At 36.6% G+C, this 21010-nt stretch overlaps 1 protein-coding gene across 17 annotated transcripts in view; it reads right to left on the bottom strand.

The window, feature by feature from the left end:
* The window catches only part of pde4dip (phosphodiesterase 4D interacting protein), a 63453-nt gene that overhangs the window by 23513 nt on the left and 18930 nt on the right, over positions 1-21010 (bottom strand). For 8 of the 17 annotated variants that reach the window (XM_089118751.1, XM_089118755.1, XM_089118756.1 and 5 more), the window contains exons 4-15: positions 14371-14484; positions 12427-12503; positions 9577-9700; positions 9127-9290; positions 8858-9014; positions 7421-7474; positions 2068-2205; positions 1768-1887; positions 1476-1568; positions 960-1328; positions 750-854; positions 57-194 (exon numbers count right to left, since the gene is read on the bottom strand). In XM_089118751.1, the coding sequence (XP_088974877.1) occupies positions 57-194; positions 750-854; positions 960-1328; positions 1476-1568; positions 1768-1887; positions 2068-2205; positions 7421-7474; positions 8858-9014; positions 9127-9290; positions 9577-9700; positions 12427-12503; positions 14371-14484 (1653 nt within the window). Of the gene's footprint in view, positions 1-56; positions 195-749; positions 855-959; positions 1329-1475; positions 1569-1767; positions 1888-2067; positions 2206-4100; positions 6004-7420; positions 7475-8857; positions 9015-9126; positions 9291-9576; positions 9701-12426; positions 12504-14370; positions 14515-21010 lie in introns of those variants that run through there. The other 9 variants (XM_089118747.1, XM_089118749.1, XM_039691832.2 and 6 more) reach the window with 4 other exon arrangements.

Here is a 21010-nt window from a genome sequence, read left to right as displayed (position 1 = left end):
GAATTGTAATTCTGGTACTCACAATTTTAAGCAGGATGCGCGTGCGCCATCAATACCGTGATGGTTTCCTCGTTGTTGGAAAGCACACATCGAAGTTTCTCCAGGTCTCTCTCTTTCTCTCTCAGTAGCAGTTGCAGTTTACGCACCTCGTCTTCTTTCTGTTCCATGCACGTGAACTTCTCGTCTACCGCTCGCTGAGAAAGGTCAGAAAAGAAAAATTAGGACAAAAGATTGTCTTTTAATTAATATTTTTAATCAACAAGGTCGCATTTCTATTTGAAAAATAAATGATGTTCTTTTCTTTAGTAATAAATGATGTACATCAAAATATCCTGAAAAAATATTAAGCAGAACAACAGTTTTCAACATTGATAATAATAAGAAATGTGACAGGAGTAATGACAGCTTTGCCATCAGAGGAATAAATTATATTTTAAAACATATTGAAATGGGCAGTTATTTTTTCACAATATTACTGTTTTTACAGTTTTCCATCAAATAAATTAAGCATTAGTGAGACTTATTTTAAAAACATTCAAAATTTTACTGAGAAAATTTAAATAAGAAATTTAAGAAATTTAAGTAAAAGAAATTTAAGAAATGTAAGAAATTTAAATAAAAAGAGGACAAATAAATATTCATTAATTCATAATTGAACAATAAATAAAATTATTTAGAATATTTCAAAATTATTTTGTTAAGATTAATAATAATAATACTGTTTGTTTGGTAAATGTGAGTTTATGTACCTCCAAAGCTCTGTCCCTTTCCTGAATGCGTTGTTTGAGCTTGAAGATGAGGTTGTCTTTATTTCCAGCAGGCTCTTTCTGAGCATCCACCAGTTCACTGTAGTCCTGATCAAGAGTATATAGCATTAAAGATTTACATCCTTACAGTAAGTCTATCAGTACTACGGTTATACTAGAACTAATAATCAAAATGTTCTTTGTATTTTTTACCAGTAACAGTTGTTCTTTGTGCTCTAGTGAGGTCTTAAGTTCTCGGATGGTCTTCTCCCTTTCCTCGACCTCTTTCTCCCTCTGTCTCCTTTCATCTCTCCATTTCTCCTCCATTTGCTGTATCTCAAAGCGAGCCCTCTCAAGAGCAGCAAGTAAATCGTGGTTGTGTGTTTCTGCCTCCTGGTGGTGCTGCAGGGCTTCCTGCAGGTCAGCCTGGAGGCGCTGGTTTCCTCGGGACAGGTCATCTTCTCGCCTCTGGCCCTGCTGCTGTGCTCTTTGAAGGCCCTGCAGCTCAAGCTGGGCTGAGAACAGAGAGCCCTGGAGGTCCAACAGATCAGCCTGCAGACGGCTAGGAGCCACTCCAGACACCTGCACCAATGAGAAGACAGGACGGTGGGACAAAGAACCAGATAAAGTCATCAAAATGGGTTTAGCGGAGTCATTCCCAGAACTTTGTGTAAAACATGAAGATTTGAGGAGTGTGATCTGTGAGCATTACTGAAGGAGGATTCCCACCTGCTGCTGCTGGAGCAGGAAATGGTTGTTCTGTTGTTTCAGAGAGTGCAAAAGCTCATTCTGCTCTTCAGTGAGCCGATGGAGATCAGTAATCTAGTATGAAACATTATTAATATAGTTTAAGTCCCAGACTAAATTCATTTGAGACATTTAAAAAAAAAAAAGAAACAATTTTGATGGTTTTGACAGTTTGTCCATTATCTAAATATACAAAAGCCAAACAGAGTGTCTCAAGGCTGTTAGGAATGCCGGATATTCCAGTCACGGCTTTGTGCTTGAGGGGCAGACATACCTCACAGTCTTTAGTGTTGAGCGAGTCACTCAAGGTCTGTATTGTTCTCTCTTGACCACATACTGCTTCTCTGACAGAACGTAGTTCACTTTCCATGTCCCTGAGCCTCTGCTGTAACTTCTGTGCAGACAAACAAAAGAGCTCAGTGCAATAATGATTTAATGATTCCCATGCCCGTTGAGACATAACAATGCCATAGCAACAAACATCAGCGAACAACAGTACACCATATGAACATGAAAGTCAAAAGACAAAAAGACTGCTTGATGAAACGGCTTTTACATTTCGATGTCAATATACCTTATTGCTGGTCTCGCTTTCTCGGATGTTGGTCTGGAGAGATTGGACTTGCTGTTGGGCCTTCTGCAGCTCACTCACACACTGACCCGCTGCGTTCTCATACTCCGCCAGCTGACACTGCTGCTCCTCAATCAACCTCTAAGACAAAGACACATCACACAAACAAATGCTTTAAACAATAGGATTATTGTTACTTGTTTCAGAGAGAGCAAAGTTCATCCAAATTTGATGCAAGATTTCTTTTCTGATCAAGATCAACTGGCTAGGCCAGGGAATATTAACATGATTATTCACGTTATGGAAGTTAAAAATACTGTTTCATGTCTTTACATTCAATATTAACACCTCGTATAATATAAAGTCTGCAATTATTAAATGAGCATATATGCTTGAAAACTGTATTGACGTGAGTGAGAGGACAGGTGGGGTGCAGAACAAACAGTTATGACCATAGCCTCACTCAACAACTTCCTCAGGATGTCCTATTTTTCCATGGCGGCATGCCGTACACTTCCTTGTTTTTAATTTTCACTCAGCATAATTTCTTCATCATCTATTATTATCTTATAATACAACATATAAATTAGTCTCTATAATAAATCAGTGCACAAAAATAAAAGTTTGACTAGCACAATAGAGGTAGCCGCAGTAACTGGAGGATAATGTTTCTGATCCAGCTTTGTCTACAGTAACATACAGTGATTACAACTGGCTGTGCGTAGTACAATAGTGCAGGTTGTGAACACTAAAGATCAGATTACTCACACTCCTTGTTGCTTTATCTGTCACTACCTTTCAGGGTTTAGCTTTTGATAGGTTATATAAACATTACATAAAATTATATTGCTAAAAAGATCATATATACTTAAAAGATTAGTTCACTTGAAAATAAAAATTCTGTCACTATTTACTCACACTTAAGTTGTTTAAAACCTGTTTCTTTCTTCTGCTGAACACAAAAGAAGATATTTTGAAGAATGTCTGCAAACAAAAGTTGATGGACCCCATTGACTTCCATAGTATATGTATATTTTTTCCTTTTATGGAAATCAATGAAATCTGGTTAACGACAGTCTACAAAATATCTTACTTTGTGTTCAGCAGAAGACAGAAATTCATGCAGGTTTAAAACAACTTGAGGGTGAGTAAATGATGACAGAATTTTCATGTCAAAGTGAACTTTTCATGCTGTTTTTTAAGATATATACACTCTATTGTTCAAAAGTTTAGGTCAGTAAGATTTCTTAATATTATTGAAGGAAGTCTCTTATGCACACCAAAGCCTGCATTTATTTGATCAAAAATACAGTAAAAATTGTGAAATATTATTCCAATTCAAATTAACTTTGTTCTATTTTAATATATTTTAAATATATATATATATATATATATATATATATTTAAATATATATTATCACAATTGGCATTAGCATCATTACTCCAGGCTTCAGTGTCACATGATCCTAATTCTTATATGCTGATTTGATGCTCAAAAAACATTTATGAACAATGCAGAACACATCTGTGCTGCTTAATATTTTTATAGAAACCTTGATAGAAATCTTTTCAAGATTGTAACATAAATGTCTTGAGTGTCACTTTTGATCAATGTAATGCATTCTTGCAGAATAAAAGTATTGATTTCTTGAAAAAAAAACCCTGACCCTTCAACATTTTACAAAGCCAATATGCATTCATTAAAAGATCAAAAATATAATGATCCTTCTGGAATTGGCCTGTTGCTCACAACAACAGTTGCTATGAAAGAGTTGCTAAGAAGATGATGGGTAACCTAGTAATCAAAAGCAATCAGAGAGCTGGAGAGCTCTGGGAACAAAAAAGCCTGAGGGAGTCCTTGATCAACTCATCTAGTTTGTATCCTATAAATTCAACCTTCCTCTTTCTTAATATAGGCCTACTTTGTACAAACGAACAGTCCAAAGAAGATTCTTTCCAAACAACCCTCATTATTTCCTCCTTTTCTTCATTCAGATTTTTTTTTTTTCTGAGAATCCGTAGGTCTTCTTATGTACCTTCTCAAGCCCTGATGGCTTGCACTCAATGTAATCATCCAACCACAGGTCTTCCATTTCTGCCAACTCAAGTTGAAGCTCCTGCTGGATGCTAGAAGGAGCATCTGGAAGATGGGGGGAAAGGGGACACTCCATCCCAGTGGGAGTCACCTGGAGCAGAGGGTAAGGACTCTCCATTGGTGTAGCGTTAGGTTTGAGGAGCACAGGAATCCGACTACCTCTGTGACTCTGGAGAGGGTGATGTTCAAAACTTTTAAGCAGGCTGAGGGCAATATCAAGTCCACACAAAGAACCAGGCCTGGACTCGGATCTCCTGATAGTAGATTGTTCCTCTTCAGACTCTTTCTGCATGGTTTCAGGATGGACTTTTGAATGAGACTCTTGGGTGAGATCTACAGCAGTGTCCAAAGACTCCACAGAGGAGCCAGGACTTAGGCAGAAGGGCTCTTGATCACTGGGGCAGCGAGTTTGGTTGTCCTCGACAGGTTCGGGTTCTGGTGGAGGTGCGGATGGGACGCTTTCCTCAGCGTTGTCCTGAACACTACAGGAGTAGCGTGTGGAGGGTCCACAGGAAGTGCTCCGACCCACTTTCCTGGGAACTTTGCAGACAGCCTCATAATCTGAATCTGCCACCCGCAGCGCAGCGCATCCTTTGCACTTTCTGGGTCGGGGACATGGACTGGCATCTGCTGCTGCGTGGCACTGATGGTGAGGGCATTGGTGGTCTTGAACCTGCTCTTGAGCGCCTTGCTCAGCCCATGACTCATAGATAGAGTATGTCAGATCTTCCTGCAGTAGAGCACTGTATTCAACTTCGGTCAACTTGGAGAAGTCCACTACAGGAGAGTCCAAAGCACCATCATCCTCTCCAAAATCATCAGCATTGTTTTTGCGGTACAGTCCGCCGATGCACTGTCTAAGCCTGTCTTTCTCCAACAAGAGCTTCTGCATCCTTTCGACTGACAATGCCTCCACCCTGGCGATCACAGTGTCGAAGCGATACATTCGGTCCAGCATGAAGGTACACTTGCTGCAGGCGAACTCTCCCCGGCCGTCTCGGGTCATCTCCTTGCCCAACGCATAGGACAGAAGCACCTGCAGACTCAGCTTGGCAGTTGGGTGGAAGATCCATCGCCGTTGGTTACCATACAGCTCCCTTGCACAGATGCGACACAAGTCCTTCATCTTTGAGTCCAACATCATAAATCTTCAAATGAATAATAATCTAGAGCTGTTTATGCCAAGATTATACCAAGAGCGAAAGTGAAGATGACATGACATATAACTTAAATATCTTATATTTCTATTCTTCTTCAGTTCCCATCAATGCAAAATAAGATAAAGGATTTAATATATATATATATATATATATATATATATATATATATATATATATATATATTAAATATATATGTATATTAATTGGAAACTATCATAATGTCACGTCAGGTTGTTTATCATAGATTAGACGACGACTTTAATTTCATTTCATCCCAGTCAATCCACAATATAAAGTTGTCGTATTTGATGTCCTTATGTCCTTGAGATCGATCTTTAAATATATATATATCGCTGGAAATAAAACTTGATTTCAATGTCCAGATGCTTGTCTTCGTCAATGGAAATAAAGATGCGTGTTTTGTCCTTCACTCGCGCGGTCCAGATAATGTTTCATTCTCTCTTCTGTGAAGGCGCCGACATGACAGGACATCATTTTAAATCCCACCGCCCGACTCCGGTTTAAAACACGAGTCATTTTCATATAACCATCATTACACGATTTGTAAACGGAAACAATATCATATTCTATCCCCAGAATATTTGCCAATATTCTGTGTATAACCGAGTCTCAATGAATGTACAGGCAGTGAAGTAGCAAACGATGTGGCAGCAAGGCAAGAGTGAGGCAGGGAAAATGGCGCGTACCATTTTCTGGACAAAAAAGGGGGGTCGCAAATAAGCATTTCTACAACATATGCTATTTGTTTAAACGTAGCGACGGCTGTTGACCTCCGCATACCCAATTAGATTACAGCTACTATCTATATTGTCGTTTATTGTTCATTGCTTGTCAACGGTGTTTTTGTAAATTATCTAATCTCCCCTCGGCATATGCAGTGCTACCGTCCGAACAAAGGGAACAAGCCAAGAAAACGCTGACACTACTTTACATACTAATTTCCATTTTCGAAAGGAAGTGCGACTGGGAAAGTGATTTTGATTTTAATAAGTCCTGGTTTTTATAGTATACACCACTGATCAAAATATTCCTTGTTAAAATCCTGAATTTGTGTGAATGGTTGCTTTTTATTAACATTAATACATGTGCAGTTGTAATGGGTCAATTAATTACTGCATTTTAGCACTGCTTGTAAATGGCAGCAGTGAAGAATGTCATTTGTTGGTTTTACAATGATTTAAACAACTAGATTTGCTATCAACAACCACACACCAAACTTGTAAGGATAGATGGATCAATCTCTTATAAATTACGATTAATTCTTGCTAGAAAGAACTGAATGATGTCATGTTTTATGGCATATTTGCACATAATGGCTGTTTGTGGTGTCCCTGTGAGTGAATTTTTCATTCAAATGTCTCTAGAATTTAGACAATGGCGACGGAACACCATAACAGTGCTAAAACACAAAACAGCCTTAATCAAAAACCTATTTATCCTAATCAGGCAAATGTAGTATTATCTCATTGTTTATGTCAACCAGTGACAGTGATGGCAATGAGCTGTTCTGAGACAGTAAAATTAACTGTGAGTTTTCATTATTATTCTGTGTAACGTGTGATGTAAATGATTGTATATTTTAGGCCTAAATTATATTTTGAAAAATCACTTCGAAGTTGAAATACGTTGTTTAACTGTGGGAAAGAAAGAGCTAGGATTTCAAAAATAGATGTCATCACTTGTTATCTCGCAAACCCAGGTTAAACAAGAAACCGAATACTGCATACATTTAAACCTTCAGTTGGATGGCTATGGCATGAAATATTTACATGAGCAAACAGCAGCACTGAAAGTAAAGTACCAAATATATATATATATATATATATATATATATATATATATATATATATATATATATAAACATGGATTTGGATGACAAATGGCAAGTGCAGTTCAATTTTTAAAATGGTTGTAAATGTGTGTGTTCGTGTGCAGCTGGCCATGGTTGTACACTAGATGTCGCTCTCAGCACACTGGTGATGCAATTTCTTCAGTAAAATTACAACCATTTTCCTAAAATTGGGACAATTCATTCATTCACCTTTAGATTGACTTATAAAATAATAAAATAAAGTCTTACTTGCATCTCCTGCTCTGTTCTGCTTTTTCCATGAGCCAGTTCTTCTCTGAGGGTCTAAAAAAAGAAAAGAATATGTAGCCTACTTCTTTACAGAACAAGCCAAGACATAAAAGTAAAAACTAACTATATATTAGTTTAAAGGACTAATATAAACATTTTATTGGGTATTTCTGTTTAATCCTGTAAAGCCTGACATAGCTATGATTATTTGAAATGTTATGTTTAATGAATAAAAAAAGAGTTTGCATTGATTGCATTGGTTTTGTTGGTTATACATCAGGCTTCGAGGCCTAAATTGATAAAAAAAATTAGCAATTTGTTGCAGTTGCTGTTATACAAAAGTAAGAAGAAATTCTGATAGCTTGTAATGTAAATCAATAAGATCTCTATAACAGTACAGCAGACTACTTAAAATGCATACATATATGACACGTCCATCAATATCTCCCAATAATAATAGTTCATAAGATATTTAAATGCTTAGTTTTATTATAAAAGCTTTGTAGTTTTGTTTTATATCAAAATAAAAAAAATACAATGATGATTGAGAGATGTGTAAATAAACATTCTTAAAAAGCCTGATGTATCATATTTGATACATTTAAACATGAATTTTCTTAAGAAAATTGTTTGGATAATATGTGAACTTAAGTTGCTTTAGGACAGCAAGTGTCCATATTGAAATATTACTGACAATATAAAAGTTAATCTTACATTTACTTTATAAAAATCAGGAAAGATTTCATACCAAAAAGTTTATTCAAAATTATACTAAAAAAGACAGAAAGGATGTAGTAGATTGCGTATAAAAGCAAAGCTTTGATCATTTCAAGGTCTTACGTATTAAATATGATACACTAAGCTTTATAGGGTTAAACAATTCCCTTTACATTTGTGTCAATTTGCATTTTCAAGTCAATTTGATTCATTATTACAATGTTAAACATGTTTATCTACATGCAGGCTATACCAATTTCTCGGTTTACATATGAATCTAAGGTGAAGTTAATATAAATCTCCCTGTTTATGTGATTTATACCCATACTGTAAATATACTAATCTGGGAGAAGTATTGAATCACTCCTGCATGTGCCATGACCTATTTGCAATGGCACGACTGTGTGTGTATGTGTTTATAAATAGAGTCTGATATCCAAATCCACTTTCTCTTTTGGGGTTGAATAGGGGCCAGAGGCCAAAGTGACCTAGTTAGCTGCCTTGACCACACTGAACAATATAGTAAAGTCAGATGTCACATGCACAATCACATATAACACACAATTATATGAGCATGTAAGTTTGAGTGTGTATGCTATATGCCTAAAAGCATTATTCTGTGACACGCTGCAGGGGTTACAGATTTAAGAAGGATACTGATTATCAGGGCCACATGAAATCTATGTGTGCATTTAGATAGATGAGAGTCCTATTGTATACCTGTGTGTGTTTCTCTTTCTGCTGGAGGGAAAAGTTGAGGCTCTGCACTTGCTCTTCTAGCTCAGTTAGTTTTGCAGTAAGGGCATCCCTCTGTGAACTTAGATTGGATGCTTCTTGCTCTCTCCTGCATTCAATTTCATTCTGTTCTGCTATTAAACTAGAAAAGAAAAGGTGTAAGTGACTGAGTAACAGATAATCATTATTTAAACAATCCCTGAATTAACTTCAGTATATTCAGTCATATTTATGGTCAGTGCTGTAATGTTTACCTGTCTTTCTCAACAATCACATCAAGCTGTGCCATAGCAGACAAGCTTTCATTTCCCCCCTGCATTTCCATCATCATCCTCCTTTCTAGGGCCAAACAGCGTCGGGTCTCTGAGTCAGCCAGAGAAGCCATTTTTTCTGCTTCACTTCTTGCCAATTGAGCCTCCTGAAAGTAAAAATTGCAGTAAAATGAAATGCAGTGCAATAAAATAACCCCCCAAAAAACTGCAATGCAATGCAATGCAATAAAATAAAATGGACAGTTTTGTTTTCTGCATGCTGAAACATGTTAGGTATAGGATTTTATAAAGTCTCTTATACTGACTTTGCTTCAAAAACACACACTTACAAGAGTAAGTAACCAAAAGCAGCACATGTGTTTTAAATACTAAGCACTGTAAATGTGGATTTTGTTGTGTCCGTTTTTTTGTGTTTGGGAATGTAATATGCACCTCCTGCAGAAGCTGGATCTTGGTCTCCAGAATCTCTTGCATGTGTCCGATCTCCTGCTGCCGTTCCTCACAGCGACGCTGCTCCTCCACCTCATTCTGATTGGTCAGACTCTCTGCTGTGGTTCTGTGAAGTAACACAATACAAGCAAAACAGCTTTAGTGAACAATTCGGAAAGAATGCGTCAAAACAAATCCATAGATACAAATGGGAAAAGGACGCTTTTGATCTGAATGCAGCCTGTGTCATTGTGGATTTGTCTCACAGTTAAACAAGAGTCTAAAAACATATAATAAACCTAATTAACAAAGAAAGGAAGTGTTTTCATTGAAATAAAAGTTTATTTATATATGCACAGTTAAATTTGACTGTGATTTTTTTATTGAACGCACCAACAATTTTTGAGGGAATTCTACTTCCTAGGTAGCAACTTTTCTGTTCTCTTTAGGCCAATAATACTTGTCATTTATTACCAGAAAATTGTTCTGATGAAAAATGAGAATATATATATATATATATATATATATATATATATATATATATATATATATATATATATATGTATATGTTCAAAGATTAAATAAATAAAACTTATTGATTATAAAGGATATATAAATTAATATATAATTTATATATTAATAACTTATTGATTATAAATGATATATAAATATAAATTACAATTACAAGATTTAGAATTAAACTAGTTTGTTTATATATATATATATATATATAAACAAACTAGTTTGTAGGAATTAAAAAAACTAATTAATGATAGTGGTCATGTTTGATTTATTCAATCTTTGTCCCTGAGCACATTCATATCTTTCAGACTCAGTGAAAGAGTTTCATTTCATTTTTCATTCCCCAAAGAGTATTAAAGCAAAAGAAGAGAGTCACAAAGGTGAGTCGTAACAATCTTTGCTCATGTCTCCTGTGGGATGTTTTTAACAGTCCTTTGTGCGTGTGAAGGGTGTTGCTCTGACATTTTAAGTATACTGGAGTGTCTGTGAGAGCCTTTCACTCAGCGCAGTGCTCTAGAAGCCTCTCGAGGACTTCATAACAGCTTTTCCAGACCCCGTTGCTCCATTGCAGCGGAGCTGTTTTTGAACGTGATGATAGCTGCGGCACCGACCCCTCTATAATTGTTTGATCCGGAGCAAACGGTACCTCTGGGTTTTTAACCGAGTTGTGCCAGGACATCCATAACTGCAACGATCGGTCTGAGCAATCATCCTGATCAGTCACTACAACATGTTAGCAATCACAGCCTAAAGACATGTCATTTAGCCCGGGAGGTGAAATCATTCAGCTCTGATTTTTTTAGTCCTCTGTGAACCGAATGTCAGTTCTGAGGGTCGGAGCGATGGCTTAAGGGAAGCTATGAAGAAAAAAGTGAGGAGAAATTATGAGGGGAATTTTTGCTTGATGGCAAAGACTCAGACTCAGGTCACCAGCAAACACATCATCAGAACCGAACAGAGCGTGTGATGGAAATGACACATAGCAACTGGCCCTTCAACAGAACAATGATGTCACCTGAAGAATAACACGAAGGAAGGGGTCTCATTTATAGGTGATCCCCTGAAGGCCAATGGATCCTACTGTAAATTTAAACATTACTGACACACTTCCACCCAACTGTAGAAGAAAAAGCAAAGCTTCTGCCATAAAGCACCAGACTTAACCCCACTTACATGAGGACTAAAAGTTGCTCATTGTGTGTTTTACTGAGAATGAATTAGCTTTTGGAACAATAAACAGGTGCATACAGTACAATTCAAACGTTCGAGGTCAGTACGATTTTATTTTAAGAAATTGAAACTTTCATTCAACTTTCTTTCATTAAATTGATCAAAAGTGACATTAAAGACTTAAATTGTTGAAAAAAAATTCAATCAAAATAATATTTTTTACTTTGTACATCCAAGAATCCTGATATTTCTACAAAATCATTAAGCAGCAGAACTTTTTTAAACAGTGATAATATTAAAAATATTTTCTTGAACAGCAAATCATCCTATTTGAATGATTTCTGAAGGATCATGTGACACTGAAGACTGAAGACTGAGTAATGAAGCTGAAAATTCAGCTTTGCCATCAAAGAAAATAAATTAAATTACATTTTAAAATCCAGCCTTGGTGAGCATTATAGGTACACAAACTTTTAAAAGGTAGTGTTTATATGTATTCAAGTGTCTAAAAACGGGCTCAAATAGCCTCTTCATCAGCAAAATAAAGTCACAGGGCCATATGCTGCAGTACATTTTTCAACTCTGTCTTGTCCTCTAAACCTAATAAGTGTTCGACATGGACTTGGCGATATGCTTTGGCCTTTTGCATTTGGCAGTATAGCAAGATAAGTCGCACATGCCTATGAGAAGCAGCTATCCTGATAGTAGTTGGAAGCAGACCAGCATTATGAGTGAGAGAGAGGATCACCAATCTGAAGGAGAAAGATTCATTGAACAGACTTATGTCTCAGATGCTTTACCTGCGTTCCTGATTATGCTTGGCTTTAATTTCTGCACTCTTAATAAAGACTTCGTTACATAGAAAGCAGTTATGATGACACTTAGCTTAACATTTTCATGCTTTTCTTATAGCTGTATAGCTTAACAACTGTATCATTAACTCACACCTTATTCTGTTTGTATAAGCTCTTAAGGTGCAAGTATGGAAGTATTAGAGGTATGAAAATGAATGGAAGTCAGTTAATTTATATAAACTAACTAAACTGTGCAAATGTAACTGGACTAGAACTCAGGACCATTTTCTGCTGTGTGAATGCAGACTAACTGTAATTTGTGAATAGCAAATATATAAAGAATATATATGAGTTGTTTGATACTTACAGGGCCTCATCAAGCTGTTCCTGTCTTTCCTGGAGATCTTGTTTCAAACTTTCCACCTCAACCTTCAGCTCGATGTTCTGAAAAACAAAGGGATTCTTTGAAAAAAGTCATTGCAATGAGTTTGCATGCTGTTCTACCACATTACATTCCTGTCTTAATTCTTATTTCCCTCTAATAAACCTTCCATTAGAAATTCATGCTTCCAACACCCTTTCCTTCTACCAACATATTTTTATCTGAATTATAAATATTTCATGGATCTTCTCTGCTGAGTCTGCAGAGCCTGCGTGAGCTCTCTGCACGTGCAGCTGCAGTCTCACCCTAAAATAGACCAAGAGACGCCAACCACCTGCTCTTTCACTCTTTCTGACAAGCACTCAAACCTGACCCCTTTACTTTCCCTTCCCACAATGCACCAGGCCACAGCAACAGAGACTTTTATAACTCTCACCACCAGATACTCAGTGCAGCCGGCAAGAGATCAGTTCCTGCTAGCATACTAGCGTGTATCGATATGTTTTGATATGATACATACACATCCCGTTGTAAACCTCAGAGAGCTTTGCCAGTTAAATGGTGATGAATGAAAGCACTCAAGACCAGCAGTCCTATATCAGTTGCTCTTAATGATTTGTGCTGCCTTTTGGTCAGTGGGACTAATATTTGTTTTATCAGGTTGGTTTGAAAAGGTCAGACACAGAAATAGCCTGGTTTTGGCACTAATACAGCATCTTTGGGCTTTACACACACTTCAGTTGCGAGTATCAGTTACCAGAACAGCTAAGCAATGCTATTTTAAGTCCAATTGTGCAGGAGTGCATTTTCATCTAATAAATCAAAGTGAATCAAATTGTTCAAATCAAGATTGTTGGGCCATGTGTACAATAATGGTGTGGTTTTCATTAAGAGTATTAATGCTTTATGCATAAATATTATAACCATGCACCTTAGGAATAATGGGCCTCTGAATGTGACCTGACATGTGATACATAAATATACAATGGGATCCAAAAGTCTGAGGTTTTTGTGTGTGTTACACATCACAATCAACAATTTAAAGGAAGTTTTGGTTGATTAATCGCACATTTTCAGTGTGATCTCAGACTTTTGGGCCTGTATGTCAATAAATATGCAACAAAACTGTTTAAACATAGTGATGCATAGTGATACACTCTTCTTTTTCTGTGTTCCAGACTGGTGGACATGGACAACAGCTGCTAGAAAGTGTCACCTTTACTTCCCCCTAGAAACCAAACCCAACCAGAGTCAGTCAGTCAACCCAGAATCCAGTTTTTCCTGTGCAGATAGTCAGCTTGTGACAGGTGCAGGACACAGCTGATCCATATTAATGCTGTTTATTTAAATTTAGCCACATATCCTGGATGCAGTTGTTGTCCACTGTTTGACTTAATAGATGGTTGGGTGTCTGCGGCTCTATGGGCTATTTTAGGTCTTTGCATTTGTCAAGCCAACAAAACAAATGCTATAATACTAGAATGTACTTATGTAAAAGCTTATTGTCACCTAAAACAGATTCAGTGACAGTTGGCATGCGTGTTTAAAATGCATAACTTTTTTTTCTATTTATTACATGCACTATTTGTTGGCTAAAACAATGGTTTGGCACTTTGCTGTTACAGTTTTTGGTGTTTCGTTAATTGTTTTGCATTTCATAATTGCTCAGTTGCACGATTGCTGTTAAATTGTAAGGAAAATACTATGGTAGAATGTTTAATGACAGCACAACTTCCCATAACACTGTTGTCACAAAATATGAACATTGCCCCTGTTTTTTCAGGCATTATCAAAAAATGATCTAAAATATGCATTTTCTGGCAATATACAGGCAAACGATGGACCTTTATGGCTGATAATTGGTTCATATTTTCTTGTCAAATGTAATTGGTTACTTTAACACATTAAATGTAGCCTAGTGACACTCACCCTGCGATGGACATCCTCACTGCTACTGTCCTCAAATTTCTGCTGGAAACGCTCCTCCAGGAAGTAGATGCGAAGCTTCAGGCTGAAGTTCTCCTTCTTCAAGTCATTGAGGTGCTGTGAAATAGTACGGTAGCCGTTAAACATGATCGCTGCCTTCACTTAGGGGTTCTCAGACCCCTCATACCTGTGCCATACTGCCTAAATCACACGCTCACGTAAAATGCGAGTGAAGATATCTAAAATAAGCCAACTTAGATGTACTGTAGTAGGTTTTCTAAAACTAGGACAACAACATCAACATGAACTGTAAGTGACACACTGAGGGTCCTCCTTCTCAAAGGGGTCTAAACCCCCCTCCCCCTCCACCATGTGTGGTGTATGCAAAGAAGGAGGGGTGATTATGAGGATCTTTTTTTACTTCAACAGCCACCAGAAGGAATTAACTTTAAGGATCATGGGTATGTGTGATGTGATACAGACAATAAAATAGAAGAGACAGAAAGAGAGAGGAGGCTTACGTGCTAAAAAAAAATCACAGACTGCTCATTCCAAAAGTGGACGATTCAACTAGATTTAACTGGATTTACAACCGCCATCCTTTATCTGATATTTGCTATTACTAAACCTGTTACTCAAGTCTCACTCAAACTATCGACTATCAAGCAAGAACACGCATGATGTCACATTTTATGAATTTTCACGCCAATTCGGACCCGCCTCCTCCACACACAATTAAGCCTATAGGCTGATAGAGGCAACCATGGTGGACAGTCAATTCTACATTATGGTTAGCTCAATATATGTACAAATGAAGACTTTATCTTAAAGACTTTAAGTAAAAACCTACACATAGCCCCTTTAACAACGCAATGGGATCTGATTGGTCAGCTAGACCTGTGTGTTTTGATTAGACAAACGCATTGAGTGCGTTTCAGAAATGTCACTCCCCTTACCATAACAGCGCGTTTCAACCGACTACTAAGGTAACTCAACCAGGCCTCGCCCATTTTTTGCGTATGGCGATTTTTTGACGTTTACGTTCCCAGACGAACACCCAAGACTACAACAGAGGTGTTTCAGGGAGGTCAGAAACAGTGCTTATTGATATTACATTATATTATAATTAATGACGTAAAAAACATCCTGATAATAATAATAACTCCCTTTGGAGTGGACTTTATGCTTTGTAACTTTGTAGACTTTTTTCATGCTCAAACCGCAACAATACACACACACACACACACACACACAAATAGGACCACTTTAACATATAAAAAAAGTTTTCTGGAGTATGAATATCTGAAATGTTTCTTCGTATATTAATCGTTTTTCATTATCGTAGTTCCATATTGGTGAGAAATAGAGTATTTAAAATATTGACCAATATAATTACCACTATTAACATTTTAATATCATTTAAAACTGACAGAAGAACTAATTTATATGATATACATTATTTCTTTCAAAAACATGAAAAGATCTTACAGACCCCAAACTAAAAATTATGAGATAAATAATTGATCCTATATACATGTATTTAGAATGACCCACTTAAATATTTATGTAATTGTAACTACAAATGTTAATTTACATGCTGTAAATACTTGAATTTATGTTTATATTTGTCACAGTGTTTAACCATTGGAGGGCAGTATGGCTCTAAACTGTGCAGAAAGTGAACTTTAGTAAGACTCAGTTCTTTTCAGGGTTATTTTCAGGAGGTATCCTGTATCAGCTGTCACTAAGGAATTCTGGAGTGGATCCTTCCTTCATACTAGCGACAGTCTCCTCGAACCACAAACAACATTTACACCAACAACAAGCCAACCACTACAAGCCAACCACTTAGTCCGGAGGCTACCGAAGCCTCCGGACTAAGACCACCAGGTATCGGAACAGCTTCTTTCCTACAGCTGTCAGACTCCTAAATTCTGCCTCTTGACATCCCACCCCCATTAAAATTTATGGATTGAACATCACTACTGTATCCACATATCTCACCAACTTTTTACTGCACTACTGTAAATACTGTATAGACTCCATGCTGTACAATACAATAATTATAGTTTTACAGCTGTTATTAATATTAACATCTGCATATTGTATATTTATAGTTGTCATAGCCTTTATATCTTTTTTTATATATATATTTATTAACCTTTACAAATAAAATGTTCATAGCATGTACATAGCTTGTAATATATTCTTGCTAAAGCACTTCTGGATAGATGCAATTGCATTTCGTTGCTTGTACTCGTGACATGCAATGACAATAAATTGAATTCTATTCTATTATGGAGACAGATTCACCATTTCCCAATAAAATCATTTCACAAAGGCTTACAAACATACACACACGGCTAATGCTATTAATATCACTGGTGGGAGCTTTTCTGTTGCTAGGATATGCTAACACTTTAGTTTAGGGTCCAATTCTTACTATTAACTAGTTGCTTATTATGTATATTACTAGGATATTGGCTGTTTATTAGTACTAACAGTATATAAAGCACATATTAATGCCATATTCTGGATGATCTTATTCTACATCCCCTAATCCTACCCAATACCTAAACTTAACAACTAACTAAATAAGCAGTAATTAGTAGTTTATTGAGGCAAAATTAGTTAATACTGAGAATTGAACCCTAATCTAAAGTGTGACAGGGTTTTCACTTTTTTTAGATGAAAAAATATTGCACAAAATAATACTAATCAATAGATGGCTTAAATAAGTAATGAAATTGAACATGATGGATATTGTTGCAAAGAGAAATTTCATATGCGCAAAAAACTCGCGGGACAACTGGGAATGGGAACTGGAGACCCATAAAAACTCATTAGGGGCTTATGTACACTGTATAAATGTCGCCTCGGGCACTTTAAATTTAAGCAAAACCCTATTTATTTCAATCTGGAATCAGTCATATCATCAAATGCAAGTGACTTTGTTAAAGGCAGTGAGACTGGATTACATAAGTGCAATACTGTTCTTTCATGCTTATTTCCCTAGCGCTGGCTGTCTGTGCCCCATCACGAGGGTGATTGCATTGCTCCGTCTGTCAGCGAGGGAACTTCAGCTTTACAGGTCTACAGGAGGTTTTCCATTGTGGGAGGAAAATGGGAAGTTTGACATGTTTGTAAAGAGACACATCAGCGTCTGGACTCTGTCTTTCTGTCACTGTCTGACGGGGCAGAGATTTGAAACAAGGAGGCCAAAGACGGTGAGCTTCTGTGTGCCGTATACTGAGGTATACGCATGCAGTCTATATTTACTGTCAGAGCTAACTGACTGACTCTTATTGAGTGCTGGAGCTTTGATATTATAAGCCAGCTAATGGGAACTGGTTTTGAAACAGTCGCTTAAAGGATTACACATGCCGAAAAAATGCAAATGAAGTGATTTGTCTGCTATAAAATAATGCCAAAGGACAAACTGCACAAGTGGACTTTTGGTTAGAAATTAGGAACGGAAGCCTATATCAAATCAATCATTACTAGGAGTCATTAATCATAATAATAACTTTGTAAAGACAATGGGCAACAAACACAGAAACTCAGGCAGGTCCAATAATATTAGTGTGATATTTTCCAGACACAGAGTACATTTAAATCCAAGCCTTATTAATCAAATTCATCTTACTATGATTACAATCTATAAAACTGAACAGCTTTATAAAATGCAGAGTTTGCAATGAAGCACATCTAATTACTGAAGCCAGGGTTGCTCTTGTTTCTGTGTATTTATGATCCGCTCTGTGTCTCCCTCATTTGCATTTACTGTAGACGGTTAATGTTGCCATGGCGCCCTGTGTCAGAGATACTTGCTTCCTGAGTCCCAACTGCTGCTTGACTTCTCACGTCTTATCAGTATGCAGCCGTCTTTGTGGAATACTCACTAACAAATATATGTAACGTAATACAAGTTGGCGACAAATGGTGCTAAAAGACATGAACATACACAGCAAATGATAAACACATCTCTCATTTTCTTTTTGTACTATATGTCCTAAAACAAAGGTTTTCACAAAAAAAAAAATATTAAGCAGCATTTCAAAACTGATAAGAATATTTTTTTTTTATCAGCATATTAGAATGATTTCTGTAGGATCGTGTGACACTGAGGACTGGAGTAATGATGCTCAATAGGATCACAGGAATAAATTACATTTAAATTACATAAAATAGAAAAAGTTTTTTTTTTTATGAATAATTGTTCCCAATATTACTGTTGTACTTTATTGACGATCAAATAAATGCAGTTTTGGTGAGTCAACACTAAATTAAACAAATTAAAGCTCAAATGATTTTAGGTAACATTAGTATGAAAATGGATATTGATTTTGAGATTAGATTTCTCAGTGTTATTGCATTTATTTATTTATTTATTTATTTTAAATATGAACTTTAACTGAGCACTGGCAAAGTAAAAATCTAATCTTTAGAATTTATCAATCTAAAAGTAAAAATAAGGAAAACTAGTATGCACAATTCTATCCACTCCAATTCTCTGAGCTAATGTACGAGCAACTGCTGAGAAATAACCTTTTCCTCTGGTACAATATGGCAAATACAAGTAAACACACAAAAACAAGAATAAAATGCACCAAACTAAATTTGACACCCTTCATAGGGTTATTAATGTATTAATGTTATTAAATGATAAATGAGACTGAGGCAGCAAATACCCATTGGCAAATAGTCTTGAAGCTCAATGGGGCAATGCCTTTAGATAATGCTATAAAAACATATTAAACAGCCTGATGTGCTATAAACATGCTGAAGGCCTGCAACGTCTCTCATCTGATCCAAATTAAACCCAGAGCAAATTATTTTAACTCCAATTTTACAGTCCAATAAAGATGTCAATTATTTTGGACCATTTCTATGTTTATTCGAATCTTGTAATTATGATGACCGAAGCACATGGCTGATGTGTTTGTGTGAAACTCAGTCTGACAGGCTAAGCCTGAGAGGGTTGAGAGCTCAAAGCCTGCGCTCTATTTAACACAGATATAAATCAAGTAGAAAATCAACAGTCACGGCCACTCCGCTGTACACAACCGCTATATCGTCGTCATAAGTAATGATCGCACTGAGTCACCTTACATCTCTGATTGATGAGTTCAGCAACAGTTTGTTGTGGCATTTTCATGTATTTTCAGCCTTCTTGCAGAGACCCAGATTCCTGAGCCAATTTCACAGGACATCCTTCTTGTTGCCATGGAAACAGAAAAGATAGATGGAAAGGAGGCAGATGGGAACCTCTCTTAGAGCTTGATTCAAGCTATTGTTTCATGAACCTAAATCTAAAACAATTCCTCTCGATTGCAGTAGCATAAATACAAATATTGAGCCCAAAAACCATCTGTCTTAAAGGGATAGTTCATCCAAAACTGTCAATTCTGTCATCATTTCCCATATTTTCTTCTGTGGAACACAAAAGAAGATGTTTTGAAAAATGTACTATGAATAAACAATGAAAGACAGTGGGTTCAAATAAGGGTTATTACAGTTTAAAAAAAAAACGTTTTAATTATTTTTTTTAATAAAATTCGAAAATATAAAAACACTGGGTCCAATTTGTTATTCATTGCATGGACAAAAATGTCAGTCTTTCTTTTCTGACATAAAGCTATTATATGACTTCAGAAAACACAAACTCTTGCAAAAGTCATCACTTTTATGCTGCTTATTTTGTATTTGATGGGTTTGAAATTACATGAGGATGATTAAACGACGACAGAATTTTCTGTTTTTTGGTGAACTCTTTCAAAGCCTTTTTCAATTCCCCCTATGCAACTTCTCTTTTTTCCATTCACAATCTCCCCCTCATCCTCTCTTACTGCCTGGTAAATAATTTCCAGATGCAATGGCACGGGACGGTGCTCGTGGTGCGTGTACATTGGAGCCTCTGCCTGTTTGCCAGCATGATACTGATGGGCGAGGGGAGAGCTTTTCCACAGACTATGCCAGCCCCACTGAGCCTAACACGCAAGCACAAGCCCTCGCAGACAAACACGAAAGCCATACGCCAGACACACATATGAGAAACACACACATTAACACACCAACACTGCAGTACAGAAAGCAGGTTCTGTATCTGAACCACTACAGTGATGACTACTTTTTTGTGAAAAAGTCAAGGGCCCTCATATTGGCTTTAACAGTTCATTGGCAGAAGGTTTATGAGGTAACGTCACTCTGGTGGATAACGCAGAAGGAGCTAATGGGATAAATGATGCCCAATGTAAAGGTAAAATTACATAAAGGTGTCAACAGAGGGAGAGCCACAAAACAAAAATGTTTGGAGTAGTTTTAGGGTTTTTTGTTGTTGATCGAACTCTATTATGCTCACAAAGGTTTCATGTTTTTGATCAAAAATGCAGTAAAATTGTAATTTTGTGAAAACTATCATTTAAAACAATTGAGTTTAATATATTGTAAAATGTAATTTATAAATGTGATAGCAAAGCTGAATTTTCAGAAATTATTTAAAGGTCAAGACATATTTCTGAACATTCAAAGCAGGGCTGCTTCATATTTTAGTGAAAACCATGATACTTTTTTCAGGATTTTTTGACAGCAATTGCATATAAAAATCTTCTGTAACATTATACATGTCTGTCACTTTTGATTA

This window comes from Pimephales promelas, chromosome 13 (genome assembly GCF_988280905.1).
Source record: "Pimephales promelas chromosome 13, fPimPro1.hap1.1, whole genome shotgun sequence".
Classification (NCBI taxonomy): domain Eukaryota; kingdom Metazoa; phylum Chordata; class Actinopteri; order Cypriniformes; family Leuciscidae; genus Pimephales; species Pimephales promelas.
The sequence above is the reverse complement of the archived record's forward strand: the minus strand, read 5'-3'. Positions and strand labels throughout refer to the sequence as shown.